Here is a 25308-nt window from a genome sequence, read left to right as displayed (position 1 = left end):
TTGGTAAAATTCACTGCTGACGTGGTTTAGCTGGCTGAAGAGTAGCCAGCCCCGCCCCTTCTGTGGCCCCAGCCCACGAACAGCTGGAGCAGCTGGCGGGCAAATGAGAGAGGACTGACTTAGTTGTAATTTTGAAAATGAACCATTTAGACTCTTTGTGTGTGTGTGCATGTGTCATCTAAGCAGGCTCTTTTCTATTCCAAAGAGGATTTAAAGTGTAAAAAAATGTAGCTCAGTCCCATCATCACCACTGTTGTCACAGCTGTGTGACCTCAAACAGGTCTCCTCGGGCCTCAGCTTGCTCGTTAGCAGCAGTAAGGGAATGACAGAGGCACACTGAGAGCCAGTGAGAGGAGCCAGCCCAGAGCTGAGTCAGGATGCTGGGGACCTCATCCCAACTGTGGCCCCAAAGGGCAGCGTGACCTTGGGCAGTTCCCTTCCTTTTTCTGGGCTGCTGTTGTAGTTTCCCCATCTGGACACGGAAGGTATCGAACCTGCTCTTTGTTTATTTGGTCATTGGGCTCCTAAGCAGGACTTGCTACGGAATTTGTGGGGCCCCTTGTTAAAAAAATTCTTAAGGATTCCAGGACAGTGACATCAGAACATTACATAAAGAGTGGGCCCTTTTAAGCACGAGGCCTTGCGCAATGGCACAGGTCAATCACCAAGAAGGTGGCCCTGCAATTACTTCCGATACAATTTTACAGGAAGCCCATCTGCCTGCTTTTTTTTTTTCAAATTGAAGACTAGTTGATTGACAGTGTTGTGTCAGTTTCAGGTGTACTAGGGCTCTGCTTTGCCTTGTGGCATTTCTTTGGAATCTCAGGCTCCGGGGAGCAGAGCTGGGAAAATACAAATTAGATTCCTGCTCAAAAGCCCATCTAGTTTTTACAATTTATATGTAAAATTGTGTCCCAAACCTTTTCCTTACCTCCCTCCAATGGTGAGGCAAGAGTTGAACTCACGCTCGGTAGATAGCAGCATTTTTATCTCTTGTCTGTGTGGCTTCCTGGCTTACAGAGCGCTGACACATCCGGGCCTCTCACCAGAACCTCATGAGGAAGATGGTACAGGTAGTTTGCAGAAGGGATAACAGAAGACCAGAGCGGGGGTGGTGACGTGACCAAGGCCACACAGCTGCCACAGCTGGGATTAGAACTCTAGAATCCTAACTCCTAGGAAAGGGAAGTTGGCCTGCTCCACAGTGGCAATCAGCAGGCAAGGAGGGGTTTAGTAAGTGCTCTTCTCCAGCATAAAAACAAAGGACCAGAGCCCAAGGGGGCATTTATGTATCTTGGATTCCTAATGGTGCCTCAAGTGCTCTGCATGCGTTAGTAGCCCTGCTGTGTGTGCCCTGAACACTTCCCTGCCTGATGGGGGTGGGGGTTGGGGTGGGGGTTAGGGTGGGGGTGGGGAAGCCCTTCAAGCAGGATGCTTAGTGTATTCTGAGGCCCAGGAAGGGAGGTGCTGGGGTGGCTGCGGCCCCCTTTGCAGCCCTGATTCTGGAGCCAGGGTTCTCAGTCCCAAAATGGTGGATTGGAAGAGGCAGTTAAATTGTGGGGAGGAGAGGAGGTGCAGCCCTGGGTCTTGCACTAAAAGGAAAAATGTGGGGGCGTTTGAGCTGCCCTGCGCTGAGACTGGCGAGTGGGTCTTGGCCAGGTACCCAGGCTCTCCTGCTGCCTAGGGAACCCCAGGAGCAAGTGTCAGGGGTCAAAGGTAAAGGCCTGGGCAGCCAGGCCCTGGGGAAGCAGGCTGGTGTGGAGAACACAGCTGTCTAAGTCAGCCCTGTGATCCTGGTTCAGCCTGTTTTCTCATCTGTAAAATGGCGAGAACCAGACCCCCTGCCCTTTTTTGAGAGAGTGGATCCTGAAGTCATTTGCCTGGTATGAACCCTGCTTTTTTTCCTTTCCTTGACGAGTGACCTTGAGCAAGCTGGTTAATCTCTATGAGCCTCGCTTCATTCCTGACTTGTAAAACGGGAACAATAGAAGTATCTTCTCAGATGTTGTGGGGATGAAATGGGAAAATGCAACAATGTACTTACTGTCCACTTAAAATTTTAGGAGGGTAGATCTCATGTTCAATGTTCTTACTGCAATAAAATTAAAAATTTTTAAGAGAATGCATGTAAAGCACAGTACCTAGTACATACTAAACACTCACTGAATGGTGACTATGATGATGATGATGACGACGGTGGCAATGATGACTAATTATATTATTAGTGGCTGTCTTTATGGGGTGAGCTTGTGAGGGAGCAAATGACTCAGCAAAGGGAGGCCCACTGTTGGGGTGCTACAGGCTCTCATCATGGCTCAGAACTGGGGCCTTTGGGTGCAAGCATCAGCAGTGATAACTGTCACAGGTCACCCTCACCTGTCACCGCCTAGGGGACTCCTCTGCCTGATGTCTTTGCCCAGTACTCTGCCCCAGAGACTTGGTTCTCTCCTGCCCCGACTGTGCTCCTCTGGTGCTTTCTGGGACCACTTTTGACAAGCCCCCAGCAAGGGGCTCCCTTCTGTACCGTCCACAAGGCTACACGACCTTTAGCACAGGAGGTGGTTAGCTGGGCGTGGCATGCACACGAATACACGTACACGCACGCATGCTCACATGCACATTCTCAAGCACGTGTGCTCCCCAACTGAGCTTCTGGGAGCCTCACATCCCCACCCCCACCTCACCCCTCCCCTTTCTCCCCCACCACAAAAGCCACAGGTAACAGCAGTCCCCGGCAGCACAGCAGACGATGCAAAACCCAGAGGAAGGCTTTGTTGCCAGGCTTTGTTGCCAGGCTGTTTCAAGCATTTAGCAGGATGTGAGCCCAGGTGGCTAACCGCTGGGCTAGCCAGAGAAAACTCTACCCCACCCTCCCCCTGCCCCCGGCAGCTGGCTCAGTGAACTTGGAAGGGGCTGAGAGGTAGGCTAAGGGATTCTGCATGGTGCCAAAGGTAAAAGAGCTGGACTGCTGACCCATTCTGGCCCTACCATGTCCTAACCAAACAGTGTGTCCTTGGACAGGTTCCACTCCTTCTGGAGTTCAGTTCTTCTATCTGTAAAATGGGGAAACCAGATTCTGCCCACACAGGTTAAAGGTCATCCAAGGATGCTGGAGGAGTCAACAGCATTGTCACTGTGGCTCACTGTGGAAAGTTCAAAGGTACCCACGTGCCAGGAAGTCTGGGATAGTGATTGGACACAGCTATCAGTCTGTTCCCAATTTTGGTTAGGGCCATATTCCAGAGTGGTTCCCTATCCCGTGGCCAAATTCCTATGGCTTAGCTCCCTGTGCTGTCAATTGGCATGGAGCCCCCCAAGGTTTAGGAGCGATGGGCTCACATGTGGATGTCCCTGGGGCTGGTGTACATGCCCCTTCCCTGGCTGATCTCCCTGACCCTGGGGTGGCGGTAACACAGCCAGAGGACTCAGCCACCCGCCCTTCCTCTCCCTCTATAGGCACAGCAGGGAGCCTGGAGGCAGCCCTTGTTCCTTCAGCCTGTGGGCTGCAGCCCAGAGGCCACTGTAGGGCCAAGGACAAGTGGGGGTGGCCAGAGGCGGCCTCCAGGGTGCAGGAAGACCAGTAAGTCAGGAGCCGGCGTGGGTCTGGCTATATCCAGCAGGTGGTGGTAGCTTGGGGCTCTCTCAGGGCATGGAGCCCCTGGCGGGGAGGGCACTGCCCTGCATTGGTCTTTTTTTAGGTGAGGGGAGCAACATGCTCTGCCAGCTCATAGGTTCGATCTACTGGGCTCACAGGAGGAAAGGGACTAGCTGGCTCTCCTGTCCCGGGGCTGGGAGTTGGGAGCTGAGGGTGAAATGTCTAAGCCCAGAGCAGGGTCCTGCCTGGGACCAAGAAGCCCCACACCCCAGGGGCTTGGTCCTGGAGGAGGAGGCTGAGGGCAGTGGTTTCCAGGCAATGGATCAGCAGGGGCTCTTGAGGCGGGGGTGGTATGGGGTGAGGGGAGCTGCGCCAGAGGGTCAGGAGGGTAGTCTCGAGGCGCTAGACACTCCAGCCAAGGATGGCGAGAGTGGAGACTGTCATCAGAGGGGCCCAGGAGGCGGCGGGTGCAGCCCTGGCGGACAGGGGCTCTGTGTGTCGCTGCAGCCAGGAGAGTTCCTCTGACAGCTGGCGCCGCTGCAGCTCTGGGCCCACCTTCTCGCGGATGGTCTGGTAGTAGCGGTTCAGGTACTGGAGCTGCAAAGGGTGGGAGAGGTGAGGGCCTCCCCAGGCCGAGCTGCCAAGAGGTGAGGACCTGGTGCCAACCAGTGCCCCCAGGCCCCAGGTCCCCACTGGTCCCCATAGGTCCCCAGCTGTCATCAGGCCACAGGCATTCTCTGGGGTCTTCAGAGGCACTTCTCCACGGTGGCCGTTTAACGTCGCAGTGATGTGCATGGGGTGGGTGGGGCGTGGGAGTGGATTTCAGGCCCAGGAATGAGAGTGAGTAGGGCAGGCATTATTATCCCCATTTCACAGAAGAATGGACTGAGGCCCAGAGAGAGGAAGGGACTGCTTTTAGTTTCAGGACATGAGGTGACAGTCCAGAGGCCAAGTCTCAGATGCCCCAGGAGTTCACTACCTGGGGTTCGACAGGCTGGTCTGACCGGAGAGTTCTAGAAGCTCTGGGGTCAGGTGAGGAGGGGAGGGACGCCCCAGTGTGTGCCTATAGGTGTCACTGGTGTGGACCCTTCCGAGGGAGGGGAAGGGTCAAGGCCTTGGGGTAGGGGGAGAAGAGGCGAGAGAGGCCCTGGGCCAGGGAGAAGGCACTCAGTGGCTCACCTGCTCGGGGGACAGCAGGCTGACATCGATGAGGTTCCGGTCATAGGGCACCAAGGACACCACTTCAAAGGTCAGGTAGGTCCCTGGGTACTGGGGGGCCACAGGTAAGGCAGGAAAGCAGGGAGTGAGCAAGGGGGAGGAGCTAGGCTGAAGAGAGGGAGGGAACCCTCCACCCAGAAGCCCTGGGCACAGGGAACTGGCCTTTGTCAAGCCTGAGCCCCACGCACTGCCCTCAGCCACCCCCCATCCCCAGTCTACCATTTAGCCACCCGCCTTTGGTGCTTCCCTCTTGATTTCTGAAGTTTAAGGCTTGCATTTCTCAAAGTGTGTGCATCCACATCACCTAGGAAGCTTGTTAAATGTGTAGATTCCGGGGTCTGTCCCCCAGGCCACTGGAGTGAGACTCTTTAGAGCAGGACTGGGAACTTACATTTAATTAATTTTAAGGTATTAGGTTTTTATATCTTTCTATCTAATTTCCATCTCTATCTACCTATCTCTATCTCTGTCTATCTATCCACATCTCTAGCTGTGTATCTATCCGTTGATGTATCTATGGAGCTGAGTATAAAGAAGGAAAAAATAGCCCCCAATTCCCATCTCCCAGAGAGCTCTTGCAAGTTTGTGCTTAGAAAGTCTGAACTACAAAAAGATACCCAACAGAAATGGAAAGTCTCCTCCCTGCCTGCTTTCCTTCCTGAAAACATATTTGGCATATACAGTATATATGTATATATTTTAAAAATTCATGCAAAATGGATCCTCCTGTACACTTTACTGCACCTTCTCCCCCGCCACCCCCCCCACCATAGTAAACCTAGGAGAGTGCTCTATATTAGCACAGAGAGGTACACCTCATTCTTTTTAAGGGTCCATAGTATGCAGATGATTATTTAAACAATGATGGATAGTTAGGCTGTTTCCGCTTTTTAAATTGTTACCATGATGCTACAATCAACATCATCATATAAACATCTTTAGATGAGGTGACCTTTGGGGACTATATCCAGAAGTTATATATCTGGCAGTGGGAATGCTGAGACAAAAGGTACAGGCATTTTTAATATGTATTTTGATAGATATTATCACACTGCCCTCCCGAAAGGTTATACCAATTTGTACTTCCCCCAGCAATGTGTGAGAGTGTCCGTTTCCCCACAAGCTCACCGACACTGAGTATCATCAAAATATCACCAGCACTGGGTATCACTGAGCATCTTTTCACATTTATGGACCATTGGTGTTGATCTCAGTGAATTGCCTCTTTATGTCTTGCCCATTTCAAAAATTTTCCCTTCTTTTGCCTTATTGATTTTTAAAAACTTATGAGAAAAGATGGAAATTCACCCCTTCTCTGACATACGTGCTCTACTTGCCATACATTTTTTTACTTTGTTTATGGTATTGTTTCCGTATAGATTTTTTTTTAGTTATTGAGTCAGTTATCAATCTTTCTCCTCATGACTTCTGGGTCTTACATAGAAAGACCCTTTTCCACCTTGGGATTATAAACGAAGTCATATAGGTTTTCTTCTAGCTCTTTCGTGGTTTCACCTTTAAACCTCAATCCATTTGGAATTTTAGTGACAGTGAGGTTCTTAAGTTTAATTCCCCCCATCCAAATAATTAGCCATTTGTCCCTCTGCCCATTTATTAAACAATCTCTCTCTTCTTTACTGATCTAAAGCACCAGCTTTATAGTAAACTAAATTCCCATCTTGTTTATGGAAATCAGAGAGTCTATTTCTGGACTATTCTGTTCCACTGTTCCATCTGTCTCTCCCATCTCTGGTGTCTTACTGTCTTAGTGATGGCAGCTTCGTAGTGTGTGCTAATATGTGAAAGGGCTAGTTTCCTTTATTGCTCTTCTTTTTTAGAATTATCCTAGCTACCTAGCTATCTTTGCATGTTTATTTTGACAAATAAACTTTACTATCATCTTGTGAAGTTACAAAAGCATCCAGTTAGCGTTGAGACTGAGGTTGTCTCAAATTTATAGATTAATTTAGGGAGAAATGACATCTTCATAATATCAAGGCTTATTTCCAGAGAACACCATTTACTTAAATCTTCTTTATGTTCCCTCAGTAGAGATTTTATCCATGTAAGTCATTTTAAGTTTGTATCTAGATATTTTATCTTGTTGGTTGCTGTTATATAGAATCTTTATACTTAACAAGCTCCCCTGGTGATTATTATGTGCATTGAGAACCAGTGATTTAGGGCAGGGGTACTGATTCATTTGGTCTGGAGTGGGACCTGGGCATTGGCATTTTTAAAAAAAGCTCTCCAGATGATTCTAATATTCTAATGTGCAAAAAGTTTTAAGAAATTGGTTTATGGAATTTTTCTGGAGCTAAGGAAGACCCCAAATAAATTCATGCCCACACATTACATTCCCCCTTTGATCTTCCTTGTCCCCAGCAGCCCAAAGTCAGTGCCACACTGCCCACACTTCCAGCCCATCTCAGTGGCACTTTACCTTGGTCTGTGCTTCTACCACGAGTACCACATCTTCAATACGGATCCCAAATTCTCCATCCTGATAGTAACCAGGTTCTGGGAGACCCAAGAGATGCTGGTGACATTAAGCAGGGGGAGGTCCCAAGCCCAGGTTTCCTGTACCAACTGAGGAGTGACTGGAGGGCCCGGCTGCCCCCCTGCTGTTGGCTTGGGCAGACCCCTGCCCCAATTGTCAGATGCTCAATAGCTATGCAGAGTCAACCTGCCAGGCCTCAGATCCTCCAGCCTCCTTTGTAATCCAGCGGGGAACACTCAAGCTCCCACTTGGCTCCTGGAGGCACTTCCATATCCCTGTGTGCCACTGTCCTGTTCAGCACTTGACTGGAGACTCTGGAGTTTGGATGTACAGTTAAGAACCGAATCCCACAGGCAAAGTGAGGGTATGGGATGAAGGGGCTTGGGATTGGGGAGGTGAGGGAGTGCAGTGGTGGAGCCGGGGTGGGCCTCTGCAGGGTTGTGCTCCCTGAAGGCTGGCGTCCCCTAGACCGCAGTCCTGGAGGAGCCCGAGAACCTTACCGATGGAAGTGAACATGCCCTTGGCCATGGCAATGTTGTTGGACTGGAATCCCACTGGCCCTGGAAAGGGAGATGCAGGCATGGTGTCAGCTCTCCTGCGCTCAGCAGCTTGGAAACTAGCCAGCTCCGGGGAAGAACAGGTAACTGGGGATCTTTAGCAGCGTTTGTCCCCCACACTATTGTCTACCTGGGGCTGGGACAAACCAGGTTGGCTCTGGCTTTTATTTCTCTGGAATCTACCGGTCAGCCACTGGGCCTTGACCTGCCACTCCTGTCTCTGGGGCCCTCCTGAATGCCAGTATTTCTCACTTACCCTGTGGAGCACCAGTGCCCCACCAGCTGGTTAACCTTGTGTGGGTCTCCGCACCTCTGTGGGTCTCGGTCGTTTTCATACCTGTGAAACGCTCCACCTCTTTCATAAGAGGGGGAACTCAGGGGAGTGCTGAGGAGATACCTACACTCGTGCACGCACAGGAAGTTGCCAATGCCGTGGCCTGTCCCGTGACCATAATTGAGCCCAACATCCCACAAGGCTCTACGGGCAAAGGCCTCCACCATTCGCCCTGGAACAAAGATGGCTTCTGGTCAGTTGGCTGGACCCTAGACTGTTGGCTTTGCCCCTTCCTGCTCTCTTTTTTTAGACTAGCCACTAGGATGGTGCTTGAGGAAAGGGGCCCCTGAGAGGCAGGTAACCATGCCCTATCTCCAGTCTGTTCTACATTGTACCCATTACCTAGATTGAGGATTCTACTCCAATTTCTCCCCATCTGTCAAGACACCTGCCTCCTCCAGGAATCCTCCCATGATGGCTGCAGCCCACGCTAACCACCCCCACCCTTGAGCTCCGGCTCCAGCTGCTGTGTTAGATTAGGAGACAGGCTTGGGTTCAAGGCCTGGCTCTCCCACTAACCCTCTGTGTGACCTTGGACAAGTCACTTTCTCTGGGCTGGATTTTATCTAGACAATGGATGGGATGATGATATATTCCTTGCCCCACTGGTCTCCCAGGGTCTGGGTGCAGTGACATCAGGGCCTAAGGCTCTGGGCCCAGCCTGGGTTTTGAAACTCACCTGATGTAGCAGCTGGGAAGACAAGTCTAGACAGATCGATATTTCCTATCAACACACGGGTATACACCTCCTGATGGGGAGAGGAGGAAGCCGGGAGTTTCCAGCTGCGCAGCCTGTGTGCACACAGGTGTGTGGGCCCAGGCCTGGGCTGGGGTATGAAGCAGGGGAGGCGCGTACGCGTGTGTGGTCACCCAGGCTCTGGAAGACAGCCGGAGGAGGCTGAGGAGGACCTGCCCGAAGCTGGGGCTTGGTCCACTCAGATCCCTTTGGCTGGTCCACAGGGATGCTTGTAGGTGATGGTGAGTTGAGGCTGTGACAGTAGGGGTTTGGGAGGTAAACTCTCTGGGCTGGAATCCTGACATTGCCACTCACAAACTGAGACCTTGGGCAAGTGACTTGAACCGCTCTGTGCCTCGTGTCCTCGTCTGTAATGGGGCAATCGCAGTACCAGCTCATAAGGTGGTGAGGAGGAGTAGGTAGACTCATGCGTGTAAGATTCTCCCAACAGACTAAATGCTCAAATAGAGCTCAGTGCCCTTTGCTGCCATTATCACCATCTCACATTAGTTCTCTTAAGGTTGGGATGAGGCCTGATTATCTGGCAGGTCAGCCTTGCTCTTTTGGGCCTGTTACCTTGTAGAAAGAGGGAAGAGAGGTGGGCTGACAGTGGCCTCTTCTCCTGGTCACTCGCTGTGGCAATGTGGTGAAACCCCCTTCACCACACACACACACACACACACACACACAGAGGCTTGTCATCCTTTGCCCGACAGTCTGGGGCAGTGGACCTACCCGCTGAACTGCAAGCTCCTTAAGTCCTGACCAGCGTTTGTTTTTTCTCTCTCTCTTTCTCTTTCTGGCACAATGTCTGAGCCACGGTCTGCTTGCTGAATGCATGAATGGGTCCCCTGCTCTCCACCTCAGACAGATGCCCCCTAGTGCACACAGACCATGTCCCCGCCTCAGCCCCAAGTGGATCAGCCTTCGCTACTTCCTGAAAACCTTCCACCTCTTCCCTTCCACCTCTGAGACTTGGCTGGTGTCAGTTTTCTCCACCTGGAATGGAATGCCTGTCTTCCACCTTTCTGCAGAGCACAGGGCTAGGCCCACAGACAGCACTAGAGAAATATTTGTTCACTGATCTACTGACATGAGATGATAAGCTTGGGCTGAGGCCCTGTTGGGGGCCTGAAATATCTCTGGGGAGTAATCAGGGACACTAGGTTTTCTGGCACAACCTTGCTGTGTGACCTTGGGCAAACTACTTAACCTCCCCGGGCCTCAGTATCAGCCTCCATACAATCAAATGGCTCTTCGTGGAGTGATTGCTTGGGTGCCCCTTGGGTGAGCGTGGGTAGGGAAATCAGGTCCAATGCTTACCTTTTGGAAAGCAGAGGGGGTGCCCCAGTGGACTGTTCTGGTGATGTCTGTTGTCCCGTCCCTATGGAGAAGGACAATCAACATGTCCAGCTCTGCTGAGCACCTTGGGGTAAGGATCATGGCCATGTGCTTCCCATGTGCTTTCCACGGGGGTTTGAGGGGCAGGGCTGGGAAGGAGGCGGGGAGGGAGGTGACAGACAGAAACAAGATGGCTGTTGTCATGCAATTCCCATCCTCAGCGTCTAAGCAGGAAGGGGCTCTGCAAAGCTATCACGTTCACATGGTATCACAATACCGTGTTGTCTAATAATTCCGATTCCCCACATACATCCTCCACCCTCACCCCCACCCATTTTGGCTGTTTTGTGAATCTGGGTTTCCTTGGGCCAGCCTGGCTCTAAAAGCAAGGCCTCTTCCAGGCTTCCTGGGAAGCAGGACAGGATTGTCCCATTCTCACAGAAGAGGAAACTGAGATCCAGAGAGATCATAACACTCACACATTCATATACTTATTGACCGTTTGCAGAACACTTTGCAGCTCCTTGGAAAGGGAGGCAGACCTGACTTTATTATCCCCATTTCACAGATGACGCAACTGAAGCCATGGGGCCGTCTCCCTCTCTGAGCCTCAGAGAGGCCAGGGCTGGTGCAAGCACCGAACTCTGCACAGTTCTGTCCACTGTAAACACGGATCTGCCCCAGGGATTTGCTCAGAGTCCCAGTGACCTGAAGCCAGAAGCCAAACAGTCGCCTGCAGCCGTTCCCCTAGGCTGGCCGCTGTGGCCACTCCAGGGGGTGTTAATGGGGTAATGGTCCCAGGGCCCTAGGGACTCTTCCTTGGGAGCAGGTCACAGGGCGTGCCGACTTCCTCAGAAGGAGAGAAGAGGAAGTGAGGTGACCATTTCCCCGGCCTCACCCCGCTCGAGCATGCCCCAATCCAGCAACGCCCCACAAATTCACTTCCCCTTTGTGCATCGGCCATCTCAAGCACGCACAGCGCCGCGCTGGAGACTGCAAAGGCTGCTGGGCTGCGCGCCTGCCAGGCTGGCTCCCAGAGCCCAGCAAAGAGCCTTTGTCATTAGCACATTCAGCACAGGATAGAGGATGGGAAACTATTCCTTGTTCTTTCATCAGTTCAGCACATCCCTTCCTTTCCTCCTGTCTAAACTTCCCACACTCCACTTGCTCCCTAGATGAGAGGGGGAAATCTTCCAGCTCATTTCAGATCAGCTCCCGGGTGAATTATTGGTCCTATATTTGAAAGGAATGGGCTTAGCCTAGTCTGCATGGCTGTCATGTCTGAGTGTTCAGGTCATGCACTGTACAAGGGTAACCCATCTAAAGGAATGCCGTTCACTGCATGGGTACGTACTAATTTCAGTGAGCATACACAAATGGATGCACAGATTGTGGAGTCCTGGAGCAGGAGACAGTGTCCTTCTGTATAACCCTATCTGTGGTCATGCATGTGGTCAGAAGAACATACACAGATATCTATGCACAGACCTATCCCCATGCTGATGGGTGTGCCCTGTCCCAATTGTGCTGCAGGCATCCCCTGAGGTTGTGTCTCTCGCCTGCCTACTGCTCTTGGAGGCCTGATCCTGTCCCCAGTCCCCTTGACATGGTCATCTCACCGTGCAGTGGGGGGACAGGGGGCTGAGGAGTGTGCATCGTGCTGGTGGCACGCGGGCCGTGTCCATGGTGTCCATGAGTGGGTGTGAGAATATGGGTGCAGTGTTTGTGCAGCCAGGCAGGGCAGTTGAGCATGGCTGTTTGGACTGTGTAATAATGTGCGGGCTTAAAAAGCATTTTACAAGGAGAGTCTTTTCCTGATTCTCACAGGGTAGCACATGTGGGCAGCGCCACCATGTTGGCCTCTGTCTGTTGCCCACTGTGCAGGGACTCCCACATGTGAAAATGGCAAGGACACTCAGGCACATTCAATCCAAGCCTCTCCTTTCTGAGACGAAGGATCCAAGCCCAGGAAGGGAAAGCTTTGGGGGGGACGCCTGAGCTGAGACAGCCAGGCCAGGGCTGGGCAAGGAGTACATACCAGTATTGCCCCCCAGAATCCAGCAGATACATCTCATCTGAAGATAGCTTGCGGTGCAGCTCCTTGGTTGGGCTGGGAAGGGGAGAGATGGTGATAAAGGAGCCGCCTGACCCTGAGCTGGTTGGGGTGGGGGTCCTGAGCAAAAGCAGAGGAACCCCCTTACCCCTAGGGGCTGACCTTCTAGCTCCTTTGGGGGCATCATTATTTCCCAAAGGGTCCTGGGAGACTATTGAGCTTCTGCTGCTAATGTCCTCAGCACACAGCTGTTCATCCCGCACCTGCCCAGGCAAGGCCCTGGTACCCAGGGAGGGGGGATAGGAAAGAGCACAGAATGTGGGAGAGCCTTAGGCAGCACCCAGCCCAGCCATCTCCTTTCATATCAGGAGAAACAGGCCTGCAGAGAAGGGGCTGAGGGGAGGCCCCGAGGGAAAGGCATGAGGGGGCTGGGCCTGGACCCAGATTCTCAGTCCATTGCTTTATCTAACGACCTGCTGCCTCCAGGAGCAGAGAGCCCCAAGAAGCCAGGGCTCAGGAAGGGAGGGTGGGGCTGAGAGCAGGAGCTGGTAGGGCTGAGGAATTCCTACCATGTCACTCTCTAGTGGGAACAAGGGGCTGGGCCAAGACAGCTGAAGGCTTGGGGATGCCAGGGGAGGGAATTCTGGGATAGGCCAGGCCAGCCCTTGGAGGGCAACTGCCCTCTCCCAGCTCTGCCCTCACCAGGCTGAAGCATCCGGTCAGCTTGACATTCCCCCTCTCCCTCAAATTTCATCAGGCCGGCCTGCAGGTTTCTGTTTTCTATGGAGCCAAACATCTGGCCAGCCTACCTCTTGGGCCCGCCTTGGCTGAGTGAATGGGCCTCTCTCCCCATGTGCTTGTGAGCTTTAAGAATTAGGAAACATAACTTACAGGAAGCCAAGGAAAAAATCCAGCAACAGCTTTGTCTCCCTTCTAGGTCCTTCTGCCCTGAGTGCTCACAAAGTCCCAGCCTCTTGGCTGAGGTTGGGGGAAGTGGGGTAATTACTAGAGTCTTTTAATTCAAAGGATATTCCCCACCTCTGACTGGGTTCCACTCCCCACCCCCATCCCCTACAATGCTGAAGGCCTCAAGGCTTAAATGTGGACTCAGGTACCCCAGAAAGCCCCAGAAAATTATTTCTCCTGAAGTACCTGTAGTGAGCCAAGGCAGCATTCAGGCCACTAGCAGATATGGTTTCGAAACTGGATCCAGAGAAGAACTCTTCTTCTCTGGAAAGTACAAGGCAGGAGTGGTCAATGAATGGGCTCAGGGACTGGGCTGGGCCCCAGGGTTTCTAACAAGGGCAAGTGAGGGTCCTCTACGTCCATTTTACAAGTTGGGAAACCAAGACCTTTGTCCCACAGTGAGGTCTTAGTAAAGCAAGAGGGAAGAAGCCTAGCTCCCTGTATGGGAAAACTGCCCCAGTGCCTCAAACCTACGGTCTGCCTAAGGCCTGGGGCAAGTGGACTCTCAGGGAACCTCCCTCCTCAACCTGATACTCTCAAGTGGTCCAGGGGCCAACCTCGCCTGAGTTAGCCTCTCCCAGGAGACTGGCCCATGCCTGAATCAGACACGAGGGGGCGCTGTTGGGTTGTGGCCCTTCAAGTTGTCCCGCTTGCAGCGAGCTGGTGAACGTCATCCAACACCCCTGCCCAGCTTCCCGACCACCCAAGAACCTATTACTCCTTGTTCCACAGAAGCCCTCAAATACAAAGAAGGTCTTCCCTCCTCCGTAAGTAAGGAGACCAATCCCCCTCCCAGCCCCCACCCCCACCCCCCACCCCCACACTAAGCCCAGCTGAAGAGGATGGCTGTGGTCCTTCACCCTCGGAACTTCTCCAGCTGCTCTGCCCCCGAAAACTCGTCCACGGTGCCTTTGGGCACGTTCTTCTCCAGCCAGACCAAGTAGCGGATCACGGCCACGGCGTCCCGCACCTGGAGCGGGGCAAGCAGAGAAGCCGACTGAGGAGTGGTCTCAGCCAGGGCTCCGGGATGAAGGCAATGGGGTGATTGCTTTGGGAGATGAGATTTAAAAGCGTGAGGGTTTTACTGGCTATTTGATAATATTAAGGGGTTCTTATTAATGTTTATATATATGATCAGAGTGTGGTCATGTTTTGAAAAGGGTTCATCTCTTTAAGAGATACTGAAGTGTCGATAGAAGAAACAATAAAATAGCTGGGACTTGCTTAAAAATCATCCAGCCGCAGGGGGTAGGGGGTAGAGGTAATGAGTGTGGGATTGTAGAGGAAATGAGATTGGCCTCAAGTTGAGTTGATGATTGTTGAAGCTGGGTGATGGTGTTTGGGGATCATTATGCTATTTCCTCTACTTTTGCATATGTTTAAAATTTTCCACAAGAAAAGTTAAAAAAAAAAAAAACTAGGCAGCTTATCCTAATTTTAACAGGAATATCCAAAGGGGTGAACCATCCCCTCCACTGGTGAGAAAATTATTACAGATAACACTTATCTAACATTTGGAATGTGCCAGGCAGTGCTCAAAGCAATATATATAAAATATATAATTACATAATTATATTTATACATATATAACTATATACTTATAAATATCATGTATTTCTATAGTTATATATTTATATGTATGTAAATGTATGTATATATACTATGTATAATATATTTATATTAATTGTATGTTAGTTAATATATTTAAACATACATTATTTATTACATATTATTTATATTATATAATACAGCTATATTTCTTTGATCCTCACAACCACCTATGCTGTAGGTTACAGTTATGACCCTCACTTTATAGATGAGGTAATTGAGGCCTAGAGAGGTGAAGTGACTTGTCTAAGGTCCCCCAGCTAGGAGGTGAGTGGAGGAACTGAGATTTGAACTCAGACACCATAGCTGCAGGGTAGGGGCTCTGCATCACAGTACCATGCTGGGAGCAAGGGATGGAGCGTGAGTGCGTACCCAGGAGCTTGGCGACCTCTTCTATGTTTCATTGAGGGCCTTCTTCAGGCTCCTCCAGCAGGATCTCCTTTCTAACCCATCAGACCAGGAGCTCTCCAAAGGCTCGTCTGTCTGCCCCTGGACTTACGTGGCTGGCCCTGAGGAGGGTCTGCTCCTTGCTGTTTTTCACCGCCTTGGTTATCATCACTGGGGAGTAGGCATCTGCTACGAGTTTTTCCTGTTGCAGGCAGAGAGGAAGAGGTCTGGGAGCCCTCTCTAAGGCACGGCCCGGCCGTGTTTGAAAAGGATTGGCAGGAAACTCCAGCTGGGATGAGACTGGCCATTTCCTGGGGTGGCAATGCCCTTCCCTTGCATGCTCTCTCTCTGTGCAGGGATTCCCTAGTCCTCCCTGTCCAGCCTAACCTCCCCTGTCTCCCTCCCTTCCCTCCTCCTCCCTCCCTCCCTTCCTGTTCCCGGCTCCCGCCAGTGCTCAGCGAAGGATCAGAGCCTGGCCCCTGCCCATCCATGGGCTGTTCTGACAGTGTGTTTCCCACACACCGCATAGCATAACGGCTACCATTTATTGGGCGTCTGCCGTGTGTCAGGCACCAGGCTTTCTATGCACTATCTCTTTAATTTTCCTCAGAGCAACCCCTTGGAGGTTGTGACTCTTAGTGCTATCTTACAGGTGAGGAAACAGAGGCCCAGATTGGCTAAGTCCCCTGTCCACGGTCACTGAACAGCCAGTTCTCAGTCTCAGGTTTGGTGACCTCAAAGCCTCTGCTCTACCAGGCTGTGTTCCCCTGGCCTCCTCGACAATCCGAGCTCTCCGTGGACAAACGTCCTGCTTCTTCTTCCGTCTTTTCTCAGAGAGGCCTAAAAGGGGACTCCCTGCACCACTGTTGACTGAGGGGCTGTGGCCACTCTGTCAGGCTGAGACTTAACAGGGCTGTTGGTGGGGGGTGGGGGTAGTGCCTGGCATGAGCCGGGGCCTGGCAGACCCACCTCAGGTATCACTTCATAGAGCCCATATGAGGTGTAGCTGGTGCCAATCCAGATCCTCACGTCTCCGGAGGTGTAGGCCTGCACGCTGTCACGGACTTGGCTGTAATCTTCGAGTTGCACACACATGGAGCCCGTGCAGCCAGAGTTCAGGTACTGCAGGGCCTCAGAGTTAAAGCGACTCTTGTTTGCAAATAACCTGGGTGGAGATGGAAGACCAGGAGGGTCCTGAGAGCCTCTAGGCACAGGGCCAAAGACTAGAGGCCCTTTATTCCCGGAGGTCAGAGGAATCCCGCGCTGGACAGCTAAGCAGACCAGATTTGGAGTACGTGGGACAAGAGATCAAGAGAGTCAGGAAAAGCCGATCAGAGGCTTCCTGGAGGGTCCTGCTGGGGCAGGCACTCCACTCCTGGGAAGGCTGCACATTGGGGCAGTGAGGGGTTGGAGGAAGTCGTGACTGCACGCCAAGGACAAGCCCTACCTGATGGAGGAGTCGGTGAGCAGCGTGTAGGAATAGAAGAAGGGATTATAAGGGATGTCACTGCCGCGAAGGTTGAAGAGCCCTGGGGAAGAGAATTGTTTGCTTTCGCCCCAAAGATCCCCAGCAGCACACCTACATCATCTGCTCCTGAATGTTTCTGTCTTTCAGGGGTCTTTGAAGCACTAGTGAGTCCTAGGGGCCCTTTCTCCCAGGAAAAGGCAGATAGATATGCAGCCAGCAGTCAGCACACAGTTTCAGTGGGTCCCCGGAATATGTGAAACCCAGAGCTGGAGTCAGCTGAGAAGCCTGGAGCCACGTTAGGACAGAATAGGGCTACACAGGGTGCTAAAGCTGGGAGTGTGAGTGCCCTGGACTCGTGGCCAGGCGGGGCTGGGAGGTGCTTGCTGGGCCTCCTCCCCTTCATGAGACAGGAGCCTTTGCTGCTGCGGTCACCCAGTCTGCTGGTGGCCCGCAGGCTGGCCCCAGATTGCATGCGGACTCCTGGTTTCCTTCTTCAGTGGACATGAGCTCCTGTCCTCACCCTTCTTAATTCCTGCAGGCCATGGCCATGGAGACCTCAGAACTCTTGTGGGAGGAGTCCGGTGCTGCAGGGCCCAGGAGGCTTGGAGGCTGAGGGGAACCCAGGCACCCACCTGCATCCACATATCCATACTCACAGGCTGTCTCATCAAGCGCCGACAGAAGCACGGCAGTCGGGGCCTCGTGACGTTTCTGCATCTGGCTGCGGATGTCAGATACTTTCTCCTGCCAGGTACTCCCTAGAAACATAAAAGCCCAAAGAGAGCATAGGTGACATCCCTTCTCTTTGTCACTCTGTTCCTGAGAGGTCTTCCTTAGGGCAATAGATTCCCATTCCTTTACAAGCAGTAGAACCCTTTCTTTAACCAAACTCTTACTTGTGTAGTCATTAAGGGCATGAGTTCTGGACCCAGACTGTCTGGGTTCAAATCTTAGCTCTGTTGTTACTTGCTGTATGACCTTGGGAAAATTACTTAACCCCTCTGTGTCTTACTCTGCACATCTGTAAAATATAGATGGATTATAATGATACTGTCTACCTCAATAGAGTTATGAGGTCAAATTAATTAATATTTGTAATGTAGAATGGTGTCTTGGTGTTTAGTAAGTCTGGTATAACTTGCTGATCAATAAATAAGCATGCAGAACAGAGATCAGGAGAGCAGAAGGGCAGAGGGATAGGACTGGGCCATGTATAATCCTCTCCCCTGCAGTAACCCAGTGCTTACTAAAGCCACTTGTGCAGCCACTATGGAAAACAGTATGGAGATTCCTTAAAAAACTAAAAATAGAGTTACCTTATGATCCAGCAATCCCACTCCTGCACATATATCCAGAGAAAACTCTTAATTCGAAAAGATATATGCACTCCAATGTTCATAGCAGCACTATTTACTTATAGCCAAGACATGGAAGCCAGGGAAATATACATAAGATCTTATGGTAGCTCACAGAGAAAAAAATGTGACAATGAATATATATATGTTCATGTATAACTGAAAAATTGTGCTCTACACTGGAATTTGACACAACATTGTAAAATGATTATAAATGAATAAAAAATGTTAAAAAAAAAAGAAAAAAAACTGAAAAAAAAAGGACATGGAAGCAACCTAAATGTCCATCGACAGATGACTTGATAAAGAAGCTGTGGTATATATATATATATATATATATATATAATATATATCATATATATGATATATATAATGGAATACTACTCAGCCATAAAAATGAATAAAATAATACCATTTGCAGCAACATGGATGGACCTAGATATTATCATACTAATTGAAGTAAGTCAGATAGAGAAAGACAAGTATCATATGATATCACTTATATGTGGCAGCTAAAAAATGATAAAATGTAGTTATTTACAAAACAGAAACAGACTCATAGTCATAGAAAACAAACTTATGGTTACCAAAGGGGAAAAGGGGGGGGGAGGGATAAATTAGGAGTTTGGGGTTAGCAGATACAAACTACTACATATAAAATAGATAAACAACAAGATCCTACTGTATAGCACAGGGAACTATATTCAATATCTTGCAATAACCTAAAATGAAAAAGAATATTAAAAAGAATATGTATATGTATGACTAAATCACTATACTGTATACCAGGAACTAACACACCTTTGTAAATCAACTATACTTCAATAAAATAAATAGAAAACAAATTTATGGTTACCGGTGGGGGGAAGGGGGTGGGAAGGAATAAATTGGGAGTTCGAGATTTTGCAGGTACTAACTAGTATACATAAAATAGATGAACAACAAGTTTATACTGTATAGCACAGGGAACTATATTCAGTATCTTATAGTAACCTATAATGAAAAATGTGAAAATGAATATATGCATGTATGTGTATGATTGAACTATTATGCTGTTGCACCAGAAATTGACACAACATTGTAAACTGACTATACTTAAAAAAAGAAAGCCACCTGGGTCTGGGCTAAGCACTTTGTGTACATTGTTTTAATCCTTACTTGGCCCATTTTACAGATAAGGAAATTGAGGCCTCAGAGAGGTAAAGTGACTTATCTATGGTTTTCATAGTTGGCAAGGGGTGAGACTTGAATCCAGGTCTGTTTGACTATGTGGTTCAGATCTTAATCAGTATAGACACTGGACTATCTTGCTAACATTGTTAGTCTCCAAACTTGTCCTTAAACTCTGTGTCACAGAGCCGTCCTTTCTGGGATGTTCGTATCCTGGTGCTAGGACTTTGATTTTCATCTTTTTTTCCTGTTCCCGGTGATGCATATAGGGTCTTTCCCTAGGCAGGGCTAGGAATTTGCTGATGGAAGGTCATAAGCATTAAGGGTCCTAGGTGGGCTCAGAGATGAGCATAAATAACTTAATGCCATCAAAAACATCTTTCTGCATACAGGTAAAACTATTCAACAAGAACTAAAGCTTTGGGTACAATACATTTTTTTCAAGGTTTATTTTACTTTATTGTGGGAAAATATACATACCTTAAAATGTATCATTTTCACCATTTTGAAGTGCACAATCCAATGCTTTTCATAACATTCACAAGATTGTGCAACCACCACCACTATCTAATTCCAGAACATTTTCATCATCCTAAAAGGAAACCTTGTAGCCATTAGGCAGTCCCTCCCCATTCCCCTCTCCCCACCCTCAGCCCTTGGAAACCACTAATCTGCTTTCTGTCTCCATGGATTTGCCTACACTGGATGTTCCACTCGAATGGAATCATACAATATGGGGTTTTCGCTGGTTTCTTTTACTTAGAATTATGCTTTCAAGGTTCATGGATGTGATACATCTTTGAGGCAGTAAATAAAAGCCAATTTAAATTGTCTGATACGCACAGGTCTCTTGGACTAACTACTTTTCATGTTCTTCCCTTTGGCCCCTTTAAAACCTGTGAGTGGCTGGAGAGAAAGTGTCTCCTGTCTCAATAAGTTTAGAGACTCTGTTCTTGGGCTTCCTGGCCCAGCTCTGGCTCCAGATGGCTTTTCCTTGAAGGCTAGCAGCCTGCGAGGGTGTGGCTTCCCCCAGCTTGTGGGAAGTGATAAAATCCACGTGACTTCTCTCCCAGTCCCTGGAAGTTTTTCCCCTTTATCCCCTCCTCTTCTTGACATAACTGCACTCTTCTTTATCAGAATGGGATGAGTTCTGTTTAGGATTGAACCGTCTTGGATCGCAAGTTCCTTTAAAAACTGTGTCAAGATGCGGAAAGAATGATTCTGCAAGTTACATCAGAATGAATAAAGAAAATTGGACACAATTTTGACTTGTTTCATCAGAACTGCTATTTTGAAATTTCCCTCCTTTTTGGACTCCTTTCCAAACAAGGAATGTGCGGAGACCTGCATGTGGTAAGCGGCCTCTCAGATTGCCCAATAATCCTAGGAATCCATGGGCTTGTTCAGAATTCCTAGGGAGGTAGGGGGTGGTGGTGGCCAAGGCATTGATTCATAATCAGTATCCTGGTCCTGGTCAGGATTTTAGTTACTACTTATAAGAATCATAGAGCATACTGTTCTTTTATGATGCATTTAGATGGTGTCAGTGGGGTCAAGATTATTGATGTTAGAATTCTGGGGGGTCAGTTAATTTTCCTTTGTGGTTCGACCAAAACTTGAACCCTAATCTGTGCCACAGACTGACCTTGAACTTAGTTTTTGCTTCCTTTTTCCACCCCAGCCCATCTGACCCCAGCCATTTGACATCTAAATTCCTCATCACAGGAGGGCCAGAGGTCAAGGTCTGAATGATTCAGTACAAACCAGTCTTCACTACTACAACTCATGGTTTTTTGTTTTTTTTTTAATCTCTCTCTCTTTGAAGGGGTAAGTTTTTTTTTCCCCATCTTTCTCTGACTCCCTTGTTTCCTCCCTTCCTGTTCCATCTCACGTCCAATCCTGACACTCTTTATTCCAGCAATTTCTAAATATGGTCTAAGGAACTTCTGATTCAAACTCTTTGAGGGGAGGGGGCCTAGAAACCTATATTTTAAACAAGCATCCCAAGCTATTCAGGTGCACGTGAAGTTTTGAGAACCATTGCTTTGGGACCTGTTAGGATGAATTTTTCAACCAGAGGAGCAGCAGCGGGGACCCCGTGTGGCTCCAACTTGGGAAATCACCTGTGAATGCCTCCTGCAGGGCATAAATGGGCTCGCTTGGCACCGCAGGCCTCTCTGACCCCCACACCAGGTCCACAAGGTTGATGGTGATGGACACCAGCTCTCTGTCAGACTCTCGGAGGGCTGCGTCATAACTCTCCCAGGAGTCTGCAGAGACAGGAAGGAATCACTTGTCCCCTGCCTGTTCATACCTCAGAAAAAATTGTGACCAAGGCAAAGTGAGTTCTTGTCCCCTTGGCCTCCCATTCTGCACCTGCAGCCCAGCTGCCAGGGCCAGTCCTAGCAGACTGGCCCTCCTGGGCTATGTCCTCTCACCTTCCTTTTTCAGCTTTCAAAGCCTAACTGCCCTGAGCCCACCCAATGCTGTCCATCACCAGTTGTCTAAGCTCGTCTTTTTAAGTGCCGATGACTGTGGGGCCCTCCTTCTAACACTGTCCATTTAACTGAGCTTCAATGCCACAGCCCAAAGGAATGGGAGACTCAGGCCACTGGAAAGGCTGGCAAAGAAGTCAGTTCTGAAGCGGGAGCCTTTCAGGATCTATTCATGAGCACGTCACCCCTGGGGGCAGGTTGGCCAGCTAACTGGGGCATCAGAGCTCAGGGCACTGTGTTCCTGGAATTGGAGGGGACGGTGCTGCTTTACCCAGAAGCCCTCTTGACTCCTTTGACCCTTCCAAGCTCTTTCCAGAAGATTCTAGTGCCCTAATTGGTAGAATTCCAGAACACAGAGGTTGGCTCTGGGTTTAAGAACATCCTGGCCTACTCGTCTGCTAGGTCTTAATGATTCCCTGAGTCTTCTAGGTTGGGTCTCTGCATTCCTGACTAAAAAAATCTATATTTATTCTTTTAAATATATTTTCAAGATGCAATCCAGGAATACATCCTTGTTGCAAAATATTCTGCAACCACAAGTTCAAATATTCGATCTTCGAGTCACCCTGCTCCTCCGTCTACCAAGGTGTGCTTCTTTACTTCCCGGGGGGCTGAGTCACCCGAGCTGGTGTGGGCAAGCCCAGGGATGAGGGAAGAACATACCGATGGAAAAGAGAAAGGGATCGAAGCCCACATGCCCTCCAACAGGAATCTCAGCGAGGAGCCAGGTGACAATGGGAGTGGTGCCAACTGAGAGAAAGACAGGAAGAGACATTGAGGTCACCTCCAGGGCCAACCCCAGGCCCTCCAGCTGGGCTTCTGTCTGTGACAGTTCTGCTATGTTTGTCCTCCTTGATATCATCCGCAAAGTTTAGGGATGGCTTCAAATTTCCTGAGCTTTCCCCAGGGGCCCAGCACAGCCTTGCAGGTACCCCCTCACCTCTACCTTCCTGAACCCAGTCCAGTTCCAGGGCTTGGGGAACAAATCCAAGCCATCGTTTACCTTCCTTATGGAGCTCCCAATTGCAGTCCATCTGCCGCTCAGCCTGGGTCCAGTAGCGGCTGTCAGTCCAGAGAGCTGCTTTTCCCATGGTCACTACCGCAATTCCTGGGGCAGAGCAGAGAAACTTGGAGGGGAGGGGGAAGGTTCCCCCTAAAGGGTGGCTTTATTTAGCGACTGTGTGATGCGGTGCTGGCTCTGAGAATGTCACAAGGGGCCTCTGGAAAGAGTTTCTCTCCTCCGTTGGAAAGGAGTGAGGCAAGAGATGTTAAAGAGAGTGTTGGGGGAAGCTAGTTGGAAGGGTGTCCTGGGTTGGGCATCTCTGCTTTGTGTCGAGGGCCTCTCCTAAGGGTGCATTTAGCAGGACGAGTGGGGTCTGCTTTTGGCAATCCAAAAAAAGCCCATGCTATGTCTAGGTGCTCTCAGGAAAGAAGGTGTGGCAGTCAGTATCAAGACGCAGTGGCTGATGGGGACACTATGCAGAGGGCTTAACTGAGGACAGGCAGGGAAGCCAAACCCAGTGGCTTTAGCAAAGAGAATGGCTTGTGACAGGCAAGCAAGGCAGCCTGAAGCCCAGGGGAGGGATGTTTAAGGATCAGCAAGTGATGCTTAGTTTTCATTCAAGGGGCCAGGATCAGGGTAGGAGGCCCCTTCTGCAACTGGGACCCCATAAAGGACCTCTATGTTTGTGTCTCATTTGGCCATGTGAGGTGATGTTGTCTATAAAAGGACCAGCAAAGCAAAACTTTGTCCCCAAAAGTGCCATTGTGTGAAGGGGATCAGTGGGCTCCTAGTGGCTAGATAGAGAGGTAGTAACTGCCCCAGAAATGGAGCCCAGGCTGGGCCTGGCTGTGCAGAGGCCGAAAGCATGGAAAAGAAGTGCCCCTCATGCAGAAATGTGGCTGGTGGGCTATGAGCCGTGGGCCATGGTGACCCTTTTTGGAGTGGTGGAGGGGAGGCAGATGGAACAGCAGGGGCCTCTGGACACTAGGTCCTGGCTGCTGAGAACTAGCCACACCAGGGCTTCTATGACCACTCTGGGTCTCCCAACAGAAGCATTGGGGGCTGGGTAATGGCTGTCACCTGCAGACCCTGTGAAGCCCGTCATCCACGCACGCCTCTGGTCATATTTGCTGATATACTCGCTCTAGGAAATCAACAACACCATCGTTAGCCTTCTTTATGGAGTTACACCCCTCATGGAAGGCCCCCCAACCATATCCCAGTTCTTTCTGTCTAGTCAGATTCAACCAGTCCTACAAGCCCAAGCACACTGGGCACTTCTTCCAGGAAGCTCCCTGGAACTCTCCCAATTCTCAGGATCCTCCCTTCCTTTGAACAACTGTTTTTCTTGGCGTCTAAACCCCATAGTCCAGCACTGGACTTTTCTGCAAAGAAGTCTTGTCTCCCTGGCCAGGATGCAAATTCTGTGCAGTCTGGGATCATGTCTTTTAATTCCTTTGGGTTCTCCCCTCCAGCTGTCCACCTCCGCCCCCAGTCTAGCACAATATAATGGGTACATCATAAATACCTTCTGCAGAGAGCTCTACACATTATTGTGTTTTGGTTCTCATAATCCTTGAAGATAGATCTCATTATTTGCATTTTGCAGTAGAGGAAACTGAGGCTCAGAGAAGTTCAGGCACTTACCCAAGCTTCTCAGGCCTTTTCAGCAGGTGGGAAAACTAATTCAAGTAATCTGCTTGACATTGAAAATGCCTTCTCTTCCAACTGGGCTGGTATTGTGAAGGTGGGTGGGGTGGAGGTGGAGCTAGGATGGGAAAGGGTGGGATGGGTGGGCAGAGGTGCTGCTTTGGGAAAAGTAGCTCTGGTTCAGACCACCTTCTTTCCTGTCAGCACCCCCTACTCCCAGCCTACACCCCAAACTCATGGAGTCTTGGACTCTGGATAATTTCAGCGCTCCATCCACCAGGTGATGGGAAGGGTTGAGCCAGAAGGAAGCTCAGGGTTCTTCTAATTCAATTCTCAGCCCACATTCCAACCTCCTAGGGCAGGGGTGTCCTAAACATTCATTCTGATCTGCCATCTAGGAATTGATCAAAATCGTTCTGAGGTTGTTTATAGTTTCATTGCCAGAGGTCAAGGAGAGTTGGCCATGTCTGCTCTCCTATGTAAAGGGATACATTCTCTCAGTTGCCCTGAAACACTCATGTCCAAGCTTCCCACTTACTTCCCTTTGCCTGTCAAATCCTTCCTCTGTCTTCCATCTTCTGTCTTAACAGCATCTGTTTGTGGTCTGTTCTCTTAGGTCAACCTGGGTAGCGGGGGGGAGGGCTGGGTGGCGCAGGGAGGAGCTGTCCCTTACCATGTGGGCATCCGTATCAGGGATGATGTATGCAGAGAGATTCTGTGTATGCATCTGCTGGCGCAGGGCTGTGAGCTGTGCTGTGGTATTGACCGCAGTAACTGGAAGGTACTGACAGGTGACAGGAAGACACCAAGACACACACACACACACACACACACACAGACACACTTTGCTTAGAGAAAATGATACCGGGGCC

The 25308-nt window shown here is 50.0% G+C and overlaps 1 protein-coding gene and 1 long non-coding RNA gene across 3 annotated transcripts in view; one reads left to right on the top strand and one right to left on the bottom strand.

Moving 5' to 3' along the window:
- Nucleotides 1-486: 486 nt before the first annotated feature.
- XPNPEP2 (X-prolyl aminopeptidase 2) overlaps nt 487-25308 on the bottom strand; it is a 28807-nt gene continuing 3985 nt past the window's right edge. Inside the window, exons 3-22 of one of the 2 annotated variants that reach the window (XR_012504542.1) lie at nt 25110-25220; nt 23867-23930; nt 22787-22891; nt 22447-22533; nt 21412-21558; nt 17420-17521; nt 16743-16824; nt 16265-16460; nt 15408-15497; nt 14161-14270; nt 13487-13564; nt 12320-12391; nt 10264-10324; nt 8884-8953; nt 8272-8376; nt 7814-7873; nt 7257-7333; nt 4775-4864; nt 2045-4192; nt 971-1052 (exon numbers count right to left, since the gene is read on the bottom strand). Coding sequence is in view for 1 of the 2 variants with exons in the window: in XM_045505490.2 (XP_045361446.2) it covers nt 3998-4192; nt 4775-4864; nt 7257-7333; nt 7814-7873; nt 8272-8376; nt 8884-8953; nt 10264-10324; nt 12320-12391; nt 13487-13564; nt 14161-14270; nt 15408-15497; nt 16265-16460; nt 16743-16824; nt 17420-17521; nt 21412-21558; nt 22447-22533; nt 22787-22891; nt 23867-23930; nt 25110-25220 (1902 nt within the window). In the remaining variant the exon portion in view is untranslated. Of the gene's footprint in view, nt 4193-4774; nt 4865-7256; nt 7334-7813; nt 7874-8271; nt 8377-8883; nt 8954-10263; nt 10325-12319; nt 12392-13486; nt 13565-14160; nt 14271-15407; nt 15498-16264; nt 16461-16742; nt 16825-17419; nt 17522-21411; nt 21559-22446; nt 22534-22786; nt 22892-23866; nt 23931-25109; nt 25221-25308 lie in introns of both variants that reach the window. The other variant, XM_045505490.2, reaches the window with a different exon arrangement.
- The window catches only part of LOC141576227 (uncharacterized), a 49725-nt gene continuing 43152 nt past the window's right edge, over nt 18736-25308 (top strand). Inside the window, exon 1 of the long non-coding RNA XR_012504543.1 lies at nt 18736-20641. This is a non-coding gene — a long non-coding RNA (uncharacterized LOC141576227). The remainder of the gene's footprint in view (nt 20642-25308) is intronic.

The sequence above is a fragment of the Camelus bactrianus genome, chromosome X, assembly GCF_048773025.1.
Source record: "Camelus bactrianus isolate YW-2024 breed Bactrian camel chromosome X, ASM4877302v1, whole genome shotgun sequence".
NCBI classification, from domain to species: domain Eukaryota; kingdom Metazoa; phylum Chordata; class Mammalia; order Artiodactyla; family Camelidae; genus Camelus; species Camelus bactrianus.
This window is presented reverse-complemented; position numbering and strand designations above follow the sequence as displayed.